Here is a 17,963-nt window from a genome sequence, read left to right as displayed (position 1 = left end):
GGTCTGAGTGAAAGTCATGGTGCCAGCAGCAGTGTTTGAAGAAGTTCAGGCAGAAAGAGGCTCTTCAGAAAACGCTCCATCTGTGTCTCCAAACACAGTCATAACAACAGATGTCAGCGTGAGCAGAGTTTGCTCGTTTTCAAATGGAGACGACTGTTCACACAAAGGAGAAATGATCCATTCAGCAAGAAGAACAACGACTCCAACGAAACAAAATGCTAATTGATGTCTGTGGTTGTCGCACCGGCTGAATGAAAGAAGAAAGTAAGTAGGAGAGTGCAGGTCTACACCAGGTGTGTTTGAGGACATGTTGAAATGAAGTCTCCAGCCCTCGTTTCCTCGCGGCCCCACAGCCTCAGATCAGAGTGACAGAGGTTGTGGTTGAAACCTCGAGACCCTCGAACATTTCTAATCTTCAGCTGTGGTGATTTCTCTTGTGTTACCGTGACACTTCCAGTATTATCACAACGCCATCTGTCATTTATCTGATGCAGATAGAAAAGTATGATCCGTTCACGACTTTACATGGACGTCACGCCTCTGACAGCTTCCTTCATGAGACCTTATATTGTAGAGCTGCTCCTGTATATCAGCAGCTCACAGAACTGAACCAGAACCAACCCTCATGAGCAGATTCATTGTGATGTTCATGTTTTGTGAGGTGTTATCTGTGTGTTCAGTGTCTGGTTTTATTATAAATCTTAATTTCTAAATGTTATCAAATGTTATTTACTAAATGTAAATTAGTGTAGGAGCTAAATATCAAACAGCCGTAGTGAGGACGACTGACAGTTTGACTCTTGACTCCAAAATAAAGTGAGCACAACACTAAATAAAAAAATAAAGCTTTTATTCTGAAAACATACATTTAAAATATTTTCATGTAATCACATAAAAAATATTACATCAGGACACAACTGCACATATTGAAGAGTAAAATATCTTAATATGAAGTCAGTCATTTTCTAATGTGAGAAGACACTCGGATGTGTTTGATATCTCAGAAGGCATTTTAATATTATAACTTAATTTTCTGTATGAACATCTTTGATTATCAGCTAAAGGGCTTCATCACAGTGAAGTTCAGCCACATGAAGAACTAAATCTTCATGATGGACAAAGGAGCAGCATCTTCACACTTTCCTGGACTTGTTTCCACACGGTGAGGTGTTGAAGGGGGCAGATGGAGACGTCTTGTTGGCGGTTGACTTCTCAAAGTCTGCCAGCAGCTTCTCCGCCCATTGAAAGCTGTGATCCACACAGATCTGGACATCACACACAGTTGTGACTCTGTAAAAAACATAACGCACATCGTTAGAGGATCCCGTCACAACTCTGTTTCTCTTCTTTCTTCTCCCGTGAATCATCTGACGACCCTCAGATGTGATTGTAACACAACCTTTGACACTTTAAGTGGATTTTGCTGCCACTTCTTTTGTACTTAAGGTTTTGAGGGCTGTATTTTCATCTGAATGCACTTTTATTTAAACAAAAGATGTGAATACTTCATTATTATTTTAATGAACAGGTAACTGACTGTATGTGGAATTATTCTAATGAATATATATATGAATATATCAGAAACAGTAAATGATTTATTTAATGCAAAAGTACTTTTTACAGTTTCAGTCACAGTCGACCCGCAGGACTGCATTACAATAACTGAACAGCTCCCCCTTGTGCAGAGTCTTCAAACTACTAGAGATGAATTTATTACTGAGTTATTACTCAATAAAAATATAATTGTTATATTCTAGTATATATTATGATATTAAATATCACAATATTTGTATCTTTTTGTCTGGTATTTAGAGATTCTGCTACTTTACTTGAGTATTTTCAGTAAATATTGTACTTTTTGAGTACAGGAGAGTGAGGAGATAATGACTGTTCCTTCCTCCTCTCATTAATCCATAGGTCTTCAGTTTAAAATCAATAAACGATGCACCGTCTGTTTATACTCACATGATTGCTTTGAATTGACACTTGCTGTGGCTCCTCACGACGTTCTGGATCTTTGCTCTGGGAACAGGCGAACGAGTGACGTTTGGACAGCAGTGTCCATCTAACCATGGTCCGACTGGAGCTGTGAACACACACACACATGGACACACACATTTAATACTCAGTCTGCAGGTTGGATTGACAGACAGCTCACAGAGACTCGAAGCAGAGTGACTGACCTGCAGAGCTGTGATGCAGGAGGCAGATCAGAGCCAGCAGAGCGAAGGTCAGCAGAGTCTTCATGTTTCCTGACAGACAGACGAGCTTCTGTTTGAAGGAAGGTCTTTAATCTCCAGCTGATCTGAGTGCAGAGCTGATCTGAGTGCAGAGCTGATCTGAGTCCAGAGCTGATCTGAGCTGCCTTTATACTCACTTCAGCTCTGTTCTCAGAATCACAGCTGTTCTTCTGCTTCTTCTCTATTCTTACTACTCTCTTCGTTTTTTCTGCTTTATGGAGAATGTGGCTATTGTGTAATGTGGTTTCAGTGGTACTCATTCAGTGGTATGCCAACACTAAGAAACTGGTCCAGGTCCTAGAAGTAAATGTATGTGTATCTCTTTAGTCTTAGTTAATTAACCCTGGTACTTGTATTGAGGTATTTCCATTTGTGCAACATTTTACTCCACGTCTTTTGTCTGACAGCTTTAAAAAGGTATTTGGCGTCATTGCACGCCGCCTTCCCAACATCACAAGACTGATTTCAACCTGTCAGAGCACATCACGCACGGCGAGACGAAACAAAGATGTAAACAGACAGAGAGGGAGGCTGGAATGGGGAGAAAAGGCGTGTTAGTGTCTCGTATCTGCAGAGAGTTTCTTATTTTCTCTCTTTGTTGCTGCTCGGGACGCTTTACCAACCCAACATGTGGCTATTTGACGTCCTGGGAATGAGACTCAACTATCAACTATCTTTGTGGTGCGTTCAGGAACAGCTGGGACAAATCCAACTGACTCTACCTCAAAAATGCCTCATAAATATACTTCTTTGACCGCCTCTTGAGTCTCAAGAGAAATGAAATGTGAGAAACCTGAAGGTGTGAAGAGGGGCTTGGGTATGAAGAGGATCAGTTAAGGCAGAAAACAACAGAATCCAGCAGGCGTCAGACGACTGAAAGGCAGAAACACGCTCACGAGAAAAATCTCGGCTCTGATGCAGGTGAGCTTCTGGATGAACGGTGACGTCTGATGGTCACTCAACCGGCTGCAGAACTCACAAGAGGCAGCAGAGAAATCTCAACAGAGCCAGGTTTCTGGATGACAGTCTGGGTGAGGACTGTGGGGCAGTGAGTCAAGGACAGAATCAGAACCAGACTAATGCAGGTGTCATTCACCACCTGTCTTAAGCCTTCACAAAGGGGGCGTGGTCACACCCTGATTGGCTGTGAGGGGATTGCCTCCAGCTGCTTTCACTCATTAATCTCCACACCTGCACACAGGTGACCTGAATCCACTGTTGATCATCTTTGCACAGAAATGTCCTTCAGAGGGATCCTTGAAGGATTATCAGGCACAAAGCACCGTCGAACAACTGAACTATAATATAGACCACTCTAACTTCTTTACTATGTTTTTTAGCTTCAGTGTTTGCAGCAGTTACACTGAGCTAGCTCTGGTTGTGTCATTAACATTCAGATTATTTATGTTGTAATTAAGTTTTTAATTGTAATATTTAGTCACAAAGGTTTTCGATCTCGACTTTCAGCTTCGAGTCCAGCAACATGTAGAGTTCGGTGCAGCGACGCGAGGCAGCAGAGAGACAGGATGTACGCTTTCACACGTTTATTGATGTTTAAGATCACAAGAATAAGAACAGGAGGTGAAAGGAGAAACGAGGGTGAAGTGGTTTCTCTTCTCTATATTTCCTCATTAAATATTAATTCATAACGAGAATAAAGATGTCAGAAGTGTTTATTTTTTATGTGTGAGAGAGAACTGTGACAGTTTGTTCTTAGAAACTCTGCTCTGCTGTTTCTAGTGGACTAGTTCACAGAAGTGAAACTGACATCATGTCGACCAATGCAGCTATAGTGCGGCTGCTGATACTCTGATTACTTTCACTTGCTCATGATACATCTCTGAGTTACTGACACTGGACTGTTGTCGCAGGTATTAATCAGAAATGAACCTGTTAAGAAATCGCCTCTATTTTGTGTCTCTGCTCGATGATTAACAGAGTTTATCTCTGCAACAGCAAAACATCTGAACAACCTCTGACAACTTTGATGCTGATAAAGTGAATCAGAACAACATTCTGGAACATTTTGACACATTTGGGAACATTCAAAACTATAAAGTGTGTACATATGTTTGTAAACCATCAGCAAATAAGACAAACTTTAAAGTCAGAATTTGAATATTGAGTATTTCTCTCTGATTTTGAGCACAGATGAGTTATGTTATCGACCTTATCGCTTCGTGTCGGGGGTCCATACAACCTGTCGGGGTTTATTTCTCCATAACAACCTCCGAACTATCCCTTACATACCTGTCCACCTGACAGGTGTGGCACATCAGGATGCTGATTGAACAGCATGATTGGAGCACAGGTGTGCTTTGCACTGGTCACAATAAAAAGATGTTCTAAAAATGTGCAGTTTTATCTTGAGAGAAGACTTTTATAGGCACTGAAACACGACTTCACATGACTGGAGTTACTGTAAAAGATTCAGTTGTTGGTGGTGGGAGTGAATCAGACAACCAGTCAGTGTTTGCAGTGAGCACCGTCTGCCAGACGCTGTGACACATCTCCTTGTTGATTGTTGCCGCTGTAATGCTGGTCAGCGGCTGTGAAGTTGTTGGACATTGTGCAGAATAATGCAGACGAGAATAATGTGCACAAACACTCAAAAATCATACGACTTCCAAAGAAATGCCTTAATTTTGTCACTTTTCAAATGTGAACTGAAAACAAACTCAATCAAAACCAGCGAGACGTTAGTGAGCAGTGTAACATTATGATTCATATTCAGTTTATTTTATTCATTTTATTGATGAAGGAGAAGTGATGGTAGTTGTAGAGGCAGCTGGATTATCTCAACAAGGTGCTCACTAAAACAGATTTTAACACATTTGTGCTCAAATTCTGAGAAAATAATCATTTTGTGCATAAAAAAGTCTTAAATCTTGAAACAAAGTGTTGTTTGTTCTGAGTCCTGATAGCGTGAGGGCAGAGGAACTATTAATGTACATAAACCGCAACTTCTTCATTGTCACAACTCTGTATTTTGACGTCTTAGAATTGATCAACACAACCGTTCATGGGAACAGATGAGGAAGTGAAACAAAGATTTCTGTTTATTCACGTTAACTTCAACAAGTGAAGAGTAGTGCCAGACAGACGCTGCACGAGTCCACGCTGCGTCTCCTCCAGTAAAAGGTCAGATACTTGTGTAAAAACAGACTCTAGTAAAAGTAGAAGTACTTTACTCCAGTAAAAGAGTACAGGCTCTGAAATGTACTCAGAGTATCAGAGTAAAAAGTCTCCCTCTGAAGGACATTTGTGGTCAAAGCTAACTGAAGCTCACGTCTTTTTGATATAATTCAAAGACTATTCAAGTTATTTGAAGTATTTGTTCTGCTACAGCCTCATCTTTGTCCTCCTCTGTCTGTCCCTCCTCCACCTGAAAAAGAAACAGGACATCTGTACTCGTACTTCACGAGTGTGAAAATGTTATTTCTCACACAGACGTCCCGCTGGGCCGGCTGGCGGTGCTGAACAAACAGTCACAAGGTCACTAGAAGTGTCAGCTTTCATCCTCCAGGCAACATGAATGTTGTCACCGAGTCCTCTGAGACAGACGGACAGACGGACGGACACGGTGATGACATGCAAGATATACACAAGTGATGGGGAGTGAAGAGCTGCAGAGTGCAGTTAGTCTTGGGTTGTTTTTGTTTGTTTGTTTGTTTGTTTACATGAACTATTTAATTAAATAATTAATTTTAAATTGTATGTTTTATAATTATGCTTCCGCCGGGCGATCGTCGGGGCCGGAGGCATTATGTTTTCGGGTTGTCCGTCCCTCCGGGTCATTCTTGAGAGGTCAAAGGTCACTGTGACTTTAAATCTTGTAAGGACAATATTTCAGGAATACATCGAGGGATTTTTATCAGATTTAGCACAAACCTACACTTGGACTTGAGGGTGAACTGATTAGATTTTGGAGGTCAAAGGTCACTTTACATATTGTGAGGTCACCTTGTACCGTATTGTAGCTTGTGAGGAGCTTTACCTTCTTTGAAGTGGAGGCATGTAACCGGCACACGGTGGTTCTAGTTTACTCTAGTTTAAAGCAGACTGTATCTTCAGGGCACCCCTACACATGTTTTGAAATGTATTTAACAACGTGATTAAACTGCTATATGACTATTATCATTATAATTATAATGCACTTTAATTTAGTCAGGTAACCCGTCTATTGATATTTCGGTATTAAAACGCCATTAGTTAGTCACGTGTTTGAAGGAAAAGTATCGCTAACGTGTAAATATATAAACATCAAAATGAAGTTTTTAAATTAAAGACTTAGATTCTTATTTTGTTAAAATATTTTAAAATATATGTCAAACATGATTTATAGGCACTTGATGTTTTTTTTCTCCTCTCAGCGCCCCCCGGTGGCGAGGAGGCTCTAAGCGTGTGATCCAGCCTCGTCTGAAGGTGGTAATCCTTCACAGTACTTCTACTTTTGATACTTGAATTACATTTAACCTATAAGTATTTTTACTTCAGTAAAATGTCTGAGTACTTCTTGCACATCTGGCCGAGGAATCTAACTGAGATCTGCAAATATGAAGGAAAAAATGGGAAAATTCAGATGACAAAGAATTATCAAGAAGAAAGTGACAAGCCATGGGGGCGGACTCGTGGTGAAGAAAGCTTGACTCAGCTTTGAGGATGAGGAAGAAGAAAGTGTGCTTGAAGACAAAAACCAGCTTCCTCATATTTTCCTCTGAATTTGACATGGGGGGAAACCTGTATAGTATACAAAGCTTTCATAGAAAGACGTCTGACGAGAGACAAGGAAGTGAAAACAGGTGAAGAAAACCACTGACCCAGGCAGTTTCACACCGACGATATCTGTGCTACACTTTATTTCTAATTATTTGTCAGAAACTAAGATTTAAGATACAGTTTCCTCCTTTCTTCCATTGAAGCAGCTGGAGACATCTTCTTTTTTCTATTTTGTCTGGCAGTCTTGAATATATATATTTGTTTTAAATGGTTATCTAGTGCACGAAATGTTATTTAAAGGTGCTATTTGTAAGAAAAGTTGATTTTTGAGTTTCGTGGCCGACTCGTCCTACGATCCAAAGGCTTCAAGTTCAGATAAGTTAAGATCAGTTAAGATAAGTTCAGATAAGATAAGTTCAGATAAGCTTTTATTGATCCCAAGCGGGGAAATGTTGTTGTTACAGCAACACAAGGACGGAGTATAGAAGATTAAAGTAAGAAAAACTAATAAGAGGTATTATAAAATAAAAATAAGAATAAAATAAAAGTAAAAACTAGACAAGAACTAAAACATTTGGAGACAAAAATAACAAGCTGTGAGTGTTATCTGTTATAATAATAATAATACATATGAGATGTAATATACTTAAAATAGGATATGATGCAAAACAAATCTTGCACACATGAGAATAATATAGTTTATTATGGTTGATAGTATATGATAATAGCACCAGATATGAGGTGTAGCATGAACGTGTGAAAGCTAAAATATAATAAACACAATATTGTTCAGTGCAACAATATAATAAAACATGAACTTAATGTGAACGACCACAGTGATTCTCATTCACCTTTAAGTCCTGTTAAGTTTAGCGTGTAATAAACATTATTGCTTTACGCTGTACGTTAAAAAAAAAGAGTAAAAGGGTTTAAATATTAAGTTTGTACTTCAGTGTATTCAGAGAATAAAGCACTCTCTCATATATTACTGTGGTTCCAGTGGTTGGAAAAGGTCACAGCAATTCCTCATTCATGTTCTGCTGTTGGTGGGAACTTGAAATATTGTTACACTTCCTCATTGAATGACCCTGAAACATGATCTCCCCCATCACACTCTGAACATCAGCAGTATTTTATTCAGTGGTTTTACAAAGAAACTGTCGTCTGACCCCCTAAAACTTGGGATTATATTTGATTGTCAGTGTTGGGAAGTTTCTGTGAAAGCTGTCAGTCAGGTCACAGAGGGAGAAGGTGAACTTTCCTGAGCTGCACATACAGAGAAATCTGGTTTGGTTTACGAAACGCTGCTTGGAAAATGTAGTTTAAACTATTTTGTGGAAAAAAAGACAATCAGTGTCAACTGTGATTTCAAATTATAACAAAATATGATTAAATATCACAAATTTTTCAAATGCAAGAAAAAAAATACCACTCAGTTAAAGGAATAGTTCACTCTAAAACAAAATTCAGTCATTATCGACTCACCCTCATGCTGGTGATAAGTCCGGTGTAGTTTCTTATTCCTCAAAGTGCAGCTGGAGACTCGCGGGGGTACTCTCCGGCAACGACAATCCATATAACGAGCTTAAGTGGCGACCGGGAGGAAACGTCCATAAAACTACACAAAAACTCTGTAATATTCCTCCATACTGCTCGTCCGCTGCAATCCAAGTGTCCTGAAGTGGCGACATCCAGACTTTACTCCAAACTACGTCATTTAGTACATTTTTACAGCCTGAACAGTCGCTATGCTGTTTACACGGAGGCACGCTCCGCGTTCACGCGAGTCTCCCTCGCAGCCGATTGCACTACGGAAGCCGCGCCGGACAAGATGAAGGAGACTCGCGAAAGTACACACCCGTATTTACATGATGCTGTGAGTTTCAAAGTTTCAAATCACCAGTGCAGCAGATCCCTCTTGTGTTTAGCTCAATAGCTTCCAGGTCATGTGATCAGTTGACTCAAAATCATGTTGGGATCATGTAACTACACTGGCTGCATGAGATGCACCTCTTGTTTTTACATTTTGAACCTCTAAATATTTTTTATTCATTTTAATGAATTTTTATAATTTTTTATATGTAAATATTAGCATTTTAGCTCAATAGCTTCCAGGTCATGTGATCAGTTGACTCAAAATCATGTTGGGATCATGTAACTACACTGGCTGCATGAGATACTGGATGTCGCCACTTCAGGACACTTGGATTGCAGCGGACGAGCAGTACGGAGGAATATTACGGAGTTTTTGTGTAGTTTTATGGACATTTTCTCTCGGTCGCCACTTAAGCTCGTTATATGGATTATCGTTGCCGGAGAGTACCCCCGCGAGTCTCCAGCTGCACTTTGAGGAATAAGAAACTACACCGGACTTCTCACCAGCATGTGGGTGAGTCGATAATGACTGAATTTTGTTTTAGAGTGAACTATTCCTTTAAGTTGGTCAGCTCCAGGTCCAGCTGGAGGTGTTGACAGGTCACTAAAACTAAAACAGCAACGACTTCCTGAACTTTTCTTCATAAACGATTTGAATTTGTTCAATAATCAATACGACCGATTGACAACTAATATCTTGAAATTTCACTTTACTTTTTACTTTTAGGGCTAAAAACTGGTCCAAGTTTCAGTTAACAAAAGAAATTTAACCAGAATCACGATGCAAATCTGAAAGTAGTTGAACGAACATCTACGGAGGCTTTTAAGGGCCAAAACTAAACATAAATACATAAAGAATTACAGAATTAGTTGCTTGAATAAATGAATACATATATAATATTAGTTCTATTTAATTTAATGCTTAATTCCCAATCTAAACAAATAAATCACACATTAAAAGTTGAATTAATCTGTTTATTTTATTTATTTCTATATACACATTTATTCTTTCATATATTTATTTATTTAATCATTTATTAACACATTTATTTAAACTTTAATTTATTCATAGTGTAACCTGCCACCAACTGTTCACTCCTCCCCAACGATTTATTTTCTAATGAAGATGATTTTCTGTAAAAACTGTTGGAAAGCTGATCATTTCTTTTTCCTTTGAGTATTTCTGATCTCCACTACATTTGTCTGACAGCTTTAGTTACAAGTTACTCTTGTGATTACTATTTTTCTCACCCTTTTCAGATACTTCCTGTGTCGCTTTGTTGAGTTGTGAACTGACGTCGTCCCAAATGTCTCCAACAACATTCACACCAGAGAAATCTGTCATTTAATTCAATTTAACAACGTTTAATTTGGTCGCCTGTCGCTGTTACTCCCAGGAAGATGTAGGAGGATGAGACTCGACATGAAATTGAATAAAACTTTAAAACGTTACCTCGTCTGTTAACATTTCTGAGTCCCAGCAGATGGATTGTCAATGGTTATAATAGTTGTTTAAGATATTTAAAACTTCGATCACAGTGAGCAGCCTGATGCTGTTTGTTCTTCAGAGCCTTCATCACCACCTGGTGGCTGGTGGAGAGATGTGTGGCCAAAAGTTTGTGGACGCCTGAACATTTAAACCATGAGCATTAATCTGCTGCTGTAACCAGACTTTAGAAAAGGTTTGTGATGCTGTTGAACTTTATTGTGTTATACAGAGAGTTTCCTTTATTTAGCCTCCATTCATTAATGTTACTGAGGTAGACAAAATAATAGAAACGCCTGTCAATGTCACACAAAACAGTTCAGTGTGATACATTTGAATCAAAACCTTTAACCTGCACCTCATCCCCTCGTTAGTTTAGTTTGTATTTTAGTCTTTAGTTCAGTCTTTGTCAATTCTTCTGCTTTGCGATAACATGCTAATGCTAACATGTTGATGTTAGACAGGAATGTTTCCCATCTATGTTGAGTGTGTTAGCATGCTGTTTGCTAATAAACACTTAGCATAAAGTGCAGCTGAGGCCGATGGGAATGTTGTTTTGAAGGTACTTTAGGTATTTGTAGAGGTTTTGTCCTGGTGAAGGCGCTACATGAAAGTTTTCACAATTAATCCTCAAAGTATTTTAAATATCTGGAGGAAATTTTACAGCTTTTATTCTAAAAGTGGTCCAGATATTTCTATACCCACGCTGCTAACATCACAAACTTCATGTCAGGAGGATTTATTATCGGACTGTTGGATTCAATAAACAACTCTGCAGCCAATCAGAATCGAGTTAGACTGTGGTTTAAACTGGATCTGAAAAATAACTAAAGTTATGTGTGAAATGTAGTGAAGTAGACGTATGAAGTAGCAGAAAAGTAAAGTACAAGTAAGTTGTACTCAGATACTTTCCACCTCAAACTGAGAAAGTTTAACAGAGTTTTTATAAACCTCATTAAACCGAACATACAGATAAACATCGCTGACATTTTGAAAAAACAACACCAGGTTTAATTTTCATCTTTTTTATTGGTTAGGTCATCCTAATTCAATTCAAATAATTAAATTAAAACTTCTTTTAAATATCGTCTTCAAAGAGGAAAAAAAAAGCACAACTAAAAGCAAAACTCATTCACTCGTTTCATTTAAAATGTGAAAATAAAAACAAAATCAAGGTTTTTCTCCTAAAACACTCAAATCACAACGTCAAACAAACAATAGTTGAAATGTAACACACTATACACAACTGAATCTACGATTCTTTAAAGAACTGGTGCAACAAAACAAACACACTCGTTTATGTTCATCCAGTCAGGTGAGCAGTCAGTCCGTCTTTCTGATGCGTTCATGTCGCTCAATCTCTGCGGGGCTTCCCGACGCTTCTCCAGGGGGCCGAGCTAGGGCGGTGATTAGATGTGGGTGGGTGTCAGGGTGGCGCCGCGCGTAAGGCCGGGCGCGATCATGGCTTCCCGTTTTAAAAACCAAAGGTGTTCTCGCCGCTGTAAGCCACGTATAAAAAGCCGTCCTCGTCCTTCTCCTTCTCGTACAGCTGCCCCATCGTGATGCTGGAACGTGACGGAGACAAAAAGTTACCAATCAACCGATCAATGACAGCTGTTCTCTACGTATCAACAGTGACTGTGTGTCACAGCCTGACTCGTCTTCTTCCTGAGCCACAGAGCGCCATTGTTGGCCCAAATCTATTAAAACACATCAATGAGCCTCACTGTTGTTGCTTCATTACCATGAACACACTCACACCTGCCACAGATGCATCCGCCGCTGAAAATAGTCCCCAACAAATACACTACGTCCTCCCGTTTGAGACAGACACGTTGTCGGTTTTCAGTTTGCTAGATTAGGAGGTGTGATGATACCTGGACGCAGCGTTGGAGGCGGAGCTGCTCAGTGGCGCTTCGAAGCCCAAAAAGCTCAACTTCCCGGCTATACAATCACCCACATCTTCCGGTTTAGCGCACGGCTAATGGGGATGAAATGATTTAATCTTACGGCTCTTCAAGACTTTCAAAAATTATCAGACCGAATGGCTCAAATTCTGACGAGTCGCGGAGCTGAAAGAAATGTATCCACTGTTTCACAGACGCTTCTTTCACAATGTAGGCGTGTGAGAAGAAGTCGCAGTTCATCATGTGACGATGTAACTACACGGTTCGACACCAGCAAACTAACCAATGACTGAAAACCAACATCGTGTTCGTCCGTCTCAACACTTTCTGACTTCCTGTCTGTGGCTCTCAGCTCGAACAAGACGCCCGATGACTTTGCATTTTAAAACAAACTTAATCAATTTATTTGCAAAAAAATAAGCAACTTTTGATATTTTGCCTCTTTAAGGTTCTCCATCCTCACCGCCTGAGAAGCTTTTATATCCTGTATCAGCCTGTTCAGGATCCTCACTGAAGCTTTCTGATGTTAAACTGAGTGACTCCATGTTTTTAGAGTTGAATCATTACATCCAATGGAAATATTACAATGAAAAATAGTAATTAGTAATAGTAGCAAAAGTTGCCTTTGACTCATTTATCAAATGGAAATATATCAGAAGTCTCATTTATTATTTCGTCCAGACATATTTCACATTTGTTTTTCCACAAGACTTTAAAAAACAAATCTTGTTGTTTCTGAAGAAAGTTTCTTTGCACTGGATGATTTTTTTAAAGACCGGTTTGTGAGTTTTTAAGGAGTTTACTGATCTGACGAAGGTAAAACTTGAGCAGAAACGAGGACTCAAAGTTCTGATAGTTTGGTGTGAAACTGGAGCTGAAATTTAAAAAACTAAATGATCAGTTTCTGGATTATTTTCATAAATCTGATTCTCCAGCAGAAAACTACAGTCTGAAAGCCCTCAGAGGCCACGTTCCTCCCTGACCGTCTGTGACGGGGTTACAAATACAGGCTGAAAGTGCTGAGTAATGAGCGACTGACTGAGCAGCAGTGTTGAACGCTCCGCCCGGCTGCTGTAAGGACCGTCCCACGGCTGAATCAGCCTGAATACGCAGCCCTGATGACACACTAACTCCTGGCTTTTGGTGTTATGTGGATTTTATTCCCCTTCATTCTCCAGTTAAAGTTTTCCAGACGTTAAAACTGAATAAACAGTTCCTGCATTTTCCTTCGTCTGCTCCTCTGACCAGTTTCAGTCAAATATTAATCCACCGCTGAAAGTAGTGCCAAACAAAAGCACTTCATCCAGTGTGAGCGACGTTTGTTAAACTGACCTCATGTGGAGCGCTGACAACACGACTACACTCCACATTAACATTAAACGCTTGATAAGACGCCACACAGGAAGTTGAACAGGGACAGAGTCACTCTGTTCAGGCTGAGACGGCGTCTTTAATTAAACAAGTTCCTGGTGATAAAAGTCATAAATGTCATTTGACTCGAGTTTTATCTGTTTACATGTTTCACTGAACTGAAGTGAAGCGAAGTGAGCTCATCCAGGCTTCACGAACACCTGCATGCACTTTACACACACACAGTCAAAAACAGGACGACAGCTAGTTTAGCTCCAACAATTATAGAGATGCTGGGTTTATTTATTTATTTTCCCCAGAGATCCTTTATTTGTTTGTGAAGAGGGCTCACTCTTGACAGATTTAAGGAGCCAAGTCTTGTAACAAACTGAATTTCTCTCTTTTGTTGAATCACTGAAGGCTGGTGGTTCTTGTTGAACTCTGGAGTCTTTATCTTTGGTGAATATTATTGAAGTCATCAAAAAGCCACGAGGACAAAGTCAAGCTGTTGTTGTAAAACACTCCGGTCTTTTTAAAGAAGAGTCTGAAAATGTAAATGACAGCTGTTGGAGCATTAAACCAATGAACTGTTGACCTTTACTGATCTAGATCCAGGTCCAACATTGGCACAGCTGTCAGTGCTGAAAGAAATCTGAGTTTTGACTGAGTGAAAAGTGAAAACTGCAGAGAAATGTTCTGTTATTGCCCGTTTAATCAACCACCAGTCTACAACCCAAACATATTAAGTTTAGCAGTAAAAAAAAGCTGGATCTTCCTTTGAGAAGTCATTTTTTGGCATTTTTGTTTTAAAAAAAATCCTAAAATCAAAACAGTTGTAAATTAATTTCTTGTTGATCGACTGCAGGTTCAGGTGCATGTTTTATAAATCATGTGCGCCTCTGTTCAGGCTGTCCGTCTCCAATTAAACTCTAAAAAGACAGAAGTGCTGAAGTGAAGAGGATAGAAAATTAAATCTGTGTATTGTTTTTGTGGCTGTGAGGGGAAACAAACTGAGCTAAAAGTTAAAACAATAATAATTCAAACCTCTCTGTTGAATCATGTAATATAAAAGTTCTGCAGTGACAGAACCCCCGGTGTCCCGGCCCTCACCTGGACTGAGGCACCGTCTTGTCCACGAAGAGGAAGATGGCCTTCTCTGAGGGCAGCTGGATGCGTTTCCTGATGATCCACATGAACTGAGCCACTGTGATGTCGGAGGGCACCAGGTACTTCCTCTTATCGATGTCGACTATCTGTGATCCAGACACTTTCTCCACAATCACCTGGCAGGACACACAGAGAGACAACGATTACAGCCGACACGTCACCGAACAGATCTCGTCTAAACCTGCTGCGATGTCTCTGAAACGTCACTCACCGGGACCCTGTCAGGGTACTTGTTGCGGATTTTGGCTGACTCTATGCATCGATGTTCTGGTGGACAAAAAAACAAACAACAGTCACGTTAATTATGTGATTTTTCCCCCCCGTCAACAGAAATAGACGTTTCTGAGGTAAGACTTCCTCTTCTGTACAGACGAGATGAAGAGCAGTGATGGACGAAGATCGATATCTGAAGTGTGAACTGTGAGATTCACCGACAGCTGCTGAGGATTAAAGCACACTGAGAACAACTGAACCACAAAACCCGTCAATCCGGTTACTTAACGGGAAATGAGCCGCTTTTAATCATGAATAAAACATCAACACAGACAGTAGAGCTGCAACGATAAGCAAATATCAATTAGTCGATCCAAAGAAAATTAATCACCAAGTATTTTGATAACTGGTTAATCGTCTCAAGTAATTTTTGATTTTTTTACCGTTTCGTTTGACTGTAAATCAACTTTATTTGAGTTTTGGACCGTTTGGTTAATTAAAACAACATAACTGTATATGATTAAACTGAATATATGCCGTCTTCATACAAACAAGCTCCATAAAATATTGGACGGGTATCCAATCAAATGGCAACATTTTAAATTTTCAAAAAGTGTAAATTATTTAGAGAATTTTATAAATCTCATTTATAAAATCTATTTTTGCATCTGTGAATGGCCCCAGAATTAGTCAGTCAAATGATTTTGAAATTAAAACAGTTAAGGACATAAGAGATGTAAATAAAGCGTAACATCGGTTTGTAATGCATCAATATTTTTCTTTTTTTCCCTTTTATTCTGATCTCCACCGGTAAAATTATTAAATCCGCAGCTAAATGTCCTCTATCAGTGCACCAATGTCATTTTGGATAATAAAGTAATGGATCATTACTGATAAAATGTCAAATATCCTGCTACCATTACATAAATATCTTTGTCACAAGTGTTTAATAAGGGCATTTGAGGCGTCATTGCAAAAATCCAGCGTCGGTCGGCTCTTATACGTTGCATCAGTTGCACTTTAACAATAAATTACAATCACATTAGACCAATAAAATAAAATAAAATAAAAGGAATTAAATGTTTTAATCATAAACAATTAATCTAAAAAGTACTCCGCACATTATTTAGTAATAAAATAACCTTTAGCTGCAGTCGACACACTTCAAACAGCTGTTGTGCAGCATGAAACTGGATGAGGCACATCCTCCTTTTCACAGGAAGCAGAGGGGTTGATGGGTAATGTAGTCTGAACACTTGACAGCAACAATAACACTGAGTTGGAAAGAGGTCCAGTTATCCGTCATAGTCTTGATTGTTTTGGACTGTAGATGTTTTAAGTGCCACAGATTTAAAGAGCTCATTGTTCCTCATCAGCAACACGTCGCTGTGTATTTATACTCAAACAGCTCTGAGGTGTTTAAAGTCTGAAAACAAGTGGATAACATCAGCCGGCCTCAACAGGAAGTTATCTTACATCATGAATTTATAGTTGGAGCAACTTGTCAGTTAACGTGGAGAATAGTGGATGTGTTTTGGTTTTAAATTCATAAATATGAAAAGTTTTTAACATCCTGTGTCTCATATTTTATCATAAATACAGTTTTCTGTCATTTTGGCTGCTGGTCAAACAAAGTAAGCTGTTTAAGGAAGCAGTTAGGCCTCAAAATAACCTGCCAGGCAGCTGCTATTTATTTCTAACATCTCAGTTTAAACATTTAGTTGATTTTTAAATGGTTTATTTACAGATTTAACCATATAAAAGCCTCAAAGATGGGATGTAAAACCAGCCTGCAGGCCTGAAGCTGAAACAACTTTATCACCCTGCTGACGCCTCACAGGCCTGCAGCTCCTGACAGGTGGACTAATGTGAAACATCTGATGCTGAGGTGCAGACACAGGCCGAGCACAGCTGTGTAATCCAGCTGTGTAACTGTAACTACACGGAGAAAACGAGGCTTAGCAGCTTAATGTGTCTCCACCGTGTCAATATCCACCATCAGCCTGAAACCAGGTCGTCGTCCGGCGATTACGAACAAAGAGACGATGATCTGTTTGAATACACGGATCCATCGGGTCACATTTAAAACCGAGAGGAGATAATTCCCCTTCACATCAGCTGACATTGATATTTACAGCCATGTTTAACGTGTGTGTGGTGTCGGTGGCAGCTAGCTTAAACCCAGAGCCTCCTCTCCAGACAAAAGCCTGAAGGACAGGCCACTGTGTGAGCCCGGCGGGGTTTAGAGGAGCCTTTTCCCAACACAACACCGCAGTTTATTCCCCCAAACGGCCAAAACACAAGACTTCCCGTCAGAAATTAATCTGCGTAGACATTTTTACGACTCCTCCATGAAGGCAACACCTCCCTCCTCCCTCCTTACCCAACGAGTGATCCTCTTTGAACATCCATTTCATGTTTGCCGTTTCCGGGCTCGGTTCGCTCGATGCGGCGGGTTATAAAGTGGACCGGAGGTTAATGAACGGCTGGAGATGTCTCGTCCCTGTGCTTTAACCCTCCTCTCAGGCTGGCCTCGGCGTGTGTGTGTGTGTCCGTCAGAGACGCGGCGGCTCGCAACACTTCAGCAAAACAACAAACAACAGTCTGCGCTTCACTGGCAGCCCGCTGCCGGCTCCGCCCCGCAGTGACGTCACACAGGACCGCTCCACTCCGCCGGGGAGGGGGGGCCGGCGAGGAGAAACGGGACGCTGTTACTTCTCACGGTTAAAAGTGCTCAAATTAAATGCGCTTATTTCTTTCTTACAGCATATCTCGACGTTTTATTGTTGACATTTCAACATTGATGGGAATTTTTTGCTTTTTCTACATGATAACCTTTTGACACGGTTCCCTGTTCACTTGTCACATTTGGTCTCTGCTCTGTGAGGAACATAAACATAACCATATCGTGATGAAGCGCACAGGCTGCAGCTGACGATGCGTTCATGATCGATTCATCAGTCGATTACCGATGAGATCATTCAATTAAAATAAGGAAATATTATT

The 17,963-nt window shown here is 40.0% G+C and overlaps 2 protein-coding genes across 2 annotated transcripts; both read right to left on the bottom strand.

The window, feature by feature from the left end:
- Positions 1-833: 833 nt before the first annotated feature.
- On the bottom strand, positions 834-3,297 carry ccl33.3 (chemokine (C-C motif) ligand 33, duplicate 3). The gene is made up of 3 exons (XM_084350268.1): positions 2,184-3,297; positions 1,966-2,086; positions 834-1,290 (listed from the first exon to the last, which is right to left on the bottom strand). Exons 1-3 carry the CDS (start codon positions 2,245-2,247, stop codon positions 1,134-1,136), a joined length of 342 nt encoding a protein of 113 aa, XP_084206394.1. The 5' UTR covers positions 2,248-3,297; the 3' UTR covers positions 834-1,133.
- Positions 3,298-11,329: 8,032 nt separating this feature from the next.
- On the bottom strand, positions 11,330-17,579 carry LOC311263435 (gamma-aminobutyric acid receptor-associated protein-like 2). The gene is made up of 4 exons (XM_084363498.1): positions 17,341-17,579; positions 14,956-15,011; positions 14,688-14,860; positions 11,330-11,885 (listed from the first exon to the last, which is right to left on the bottom strand). The coding sequence occupies exons 1-4, from the start codon at positions 17,372-17,374 to the stop codon at positions 11,795-11,797; spliced, it is 354 nt and encodes a 117-aa protein (XP_084219624.1). The 5' UTR covers positions 17,375-17,579; the 3' UTR covers positions 11,330-11,794.
- Between the last annotated feature and the right edge of the window lie 384 nt (positions 17,580-17,963).

Source organism: Pagrus pagrus (genome assembly GCF_965226575.1).
Source record: "Pagrus pagrus genome assembly, chromosome: 1".
NCBI classification, from domain to species: Eukaryota; Metazoa; Chordata; class Actinopteri; order Spariformes; family Sparidae; genus Pagrus; species Pagrus pagrus.
This window is presented reverse-complemented; position numbering and strand designations above follow the sequence as displayed.

What these genes read in the sequence shown, in the direction of transcription:
- ccl33.3 (XM_084350268.1), bottom strand. Translation starts at nt 2,247, where the DNA reads ATGAAGACTCTGCTGACCTTCGCTCTGCTGGCTCTGATCTGCCTCCTG. An exon ending in CCTGCATCACAGCTCTGCAG is followed by an intron (nt 2,087 to 2,183) that starts GTCAGTCACTCT and finishes GTGTGTTCACAG; the next exon opens with CTCCAGTCGGACCATGGTTA. An exon ending in TGTCAATTCAAAGCAATCAT is followed by an intron (nt 1,291 to 1,965) that starts GTGAGTATAAAC and finishes TGTTTTTTACAG; the next exon opens with AGTCACAACTGTGTGTGATG.
- LOC311263435 (XM_084363498.1), bottom strand. Translation starts at nt 17,374, where the DNA reads ATGAAATGGATGTTCAAAGAGGATCACTCGTTGG. An exon ending in CAAAGAGGATCACTCGTTGG is followed by an intron (nt 15,012 to 17,340) that starts GTAAGGAGGGAG and finishes TTTGTCCACCAG; the next exon opens with AACATCGATGCATAGAGTCA. An exon ending in AGTACCCTGACAGGGTCCCG is followed by an intron (nt 14,861 to 14,955) that starts GTGAGTGACGTT and finishes GTGTCCTGCCAG; the next exon opens with GTGATTGTGGAGAAAGTGTC.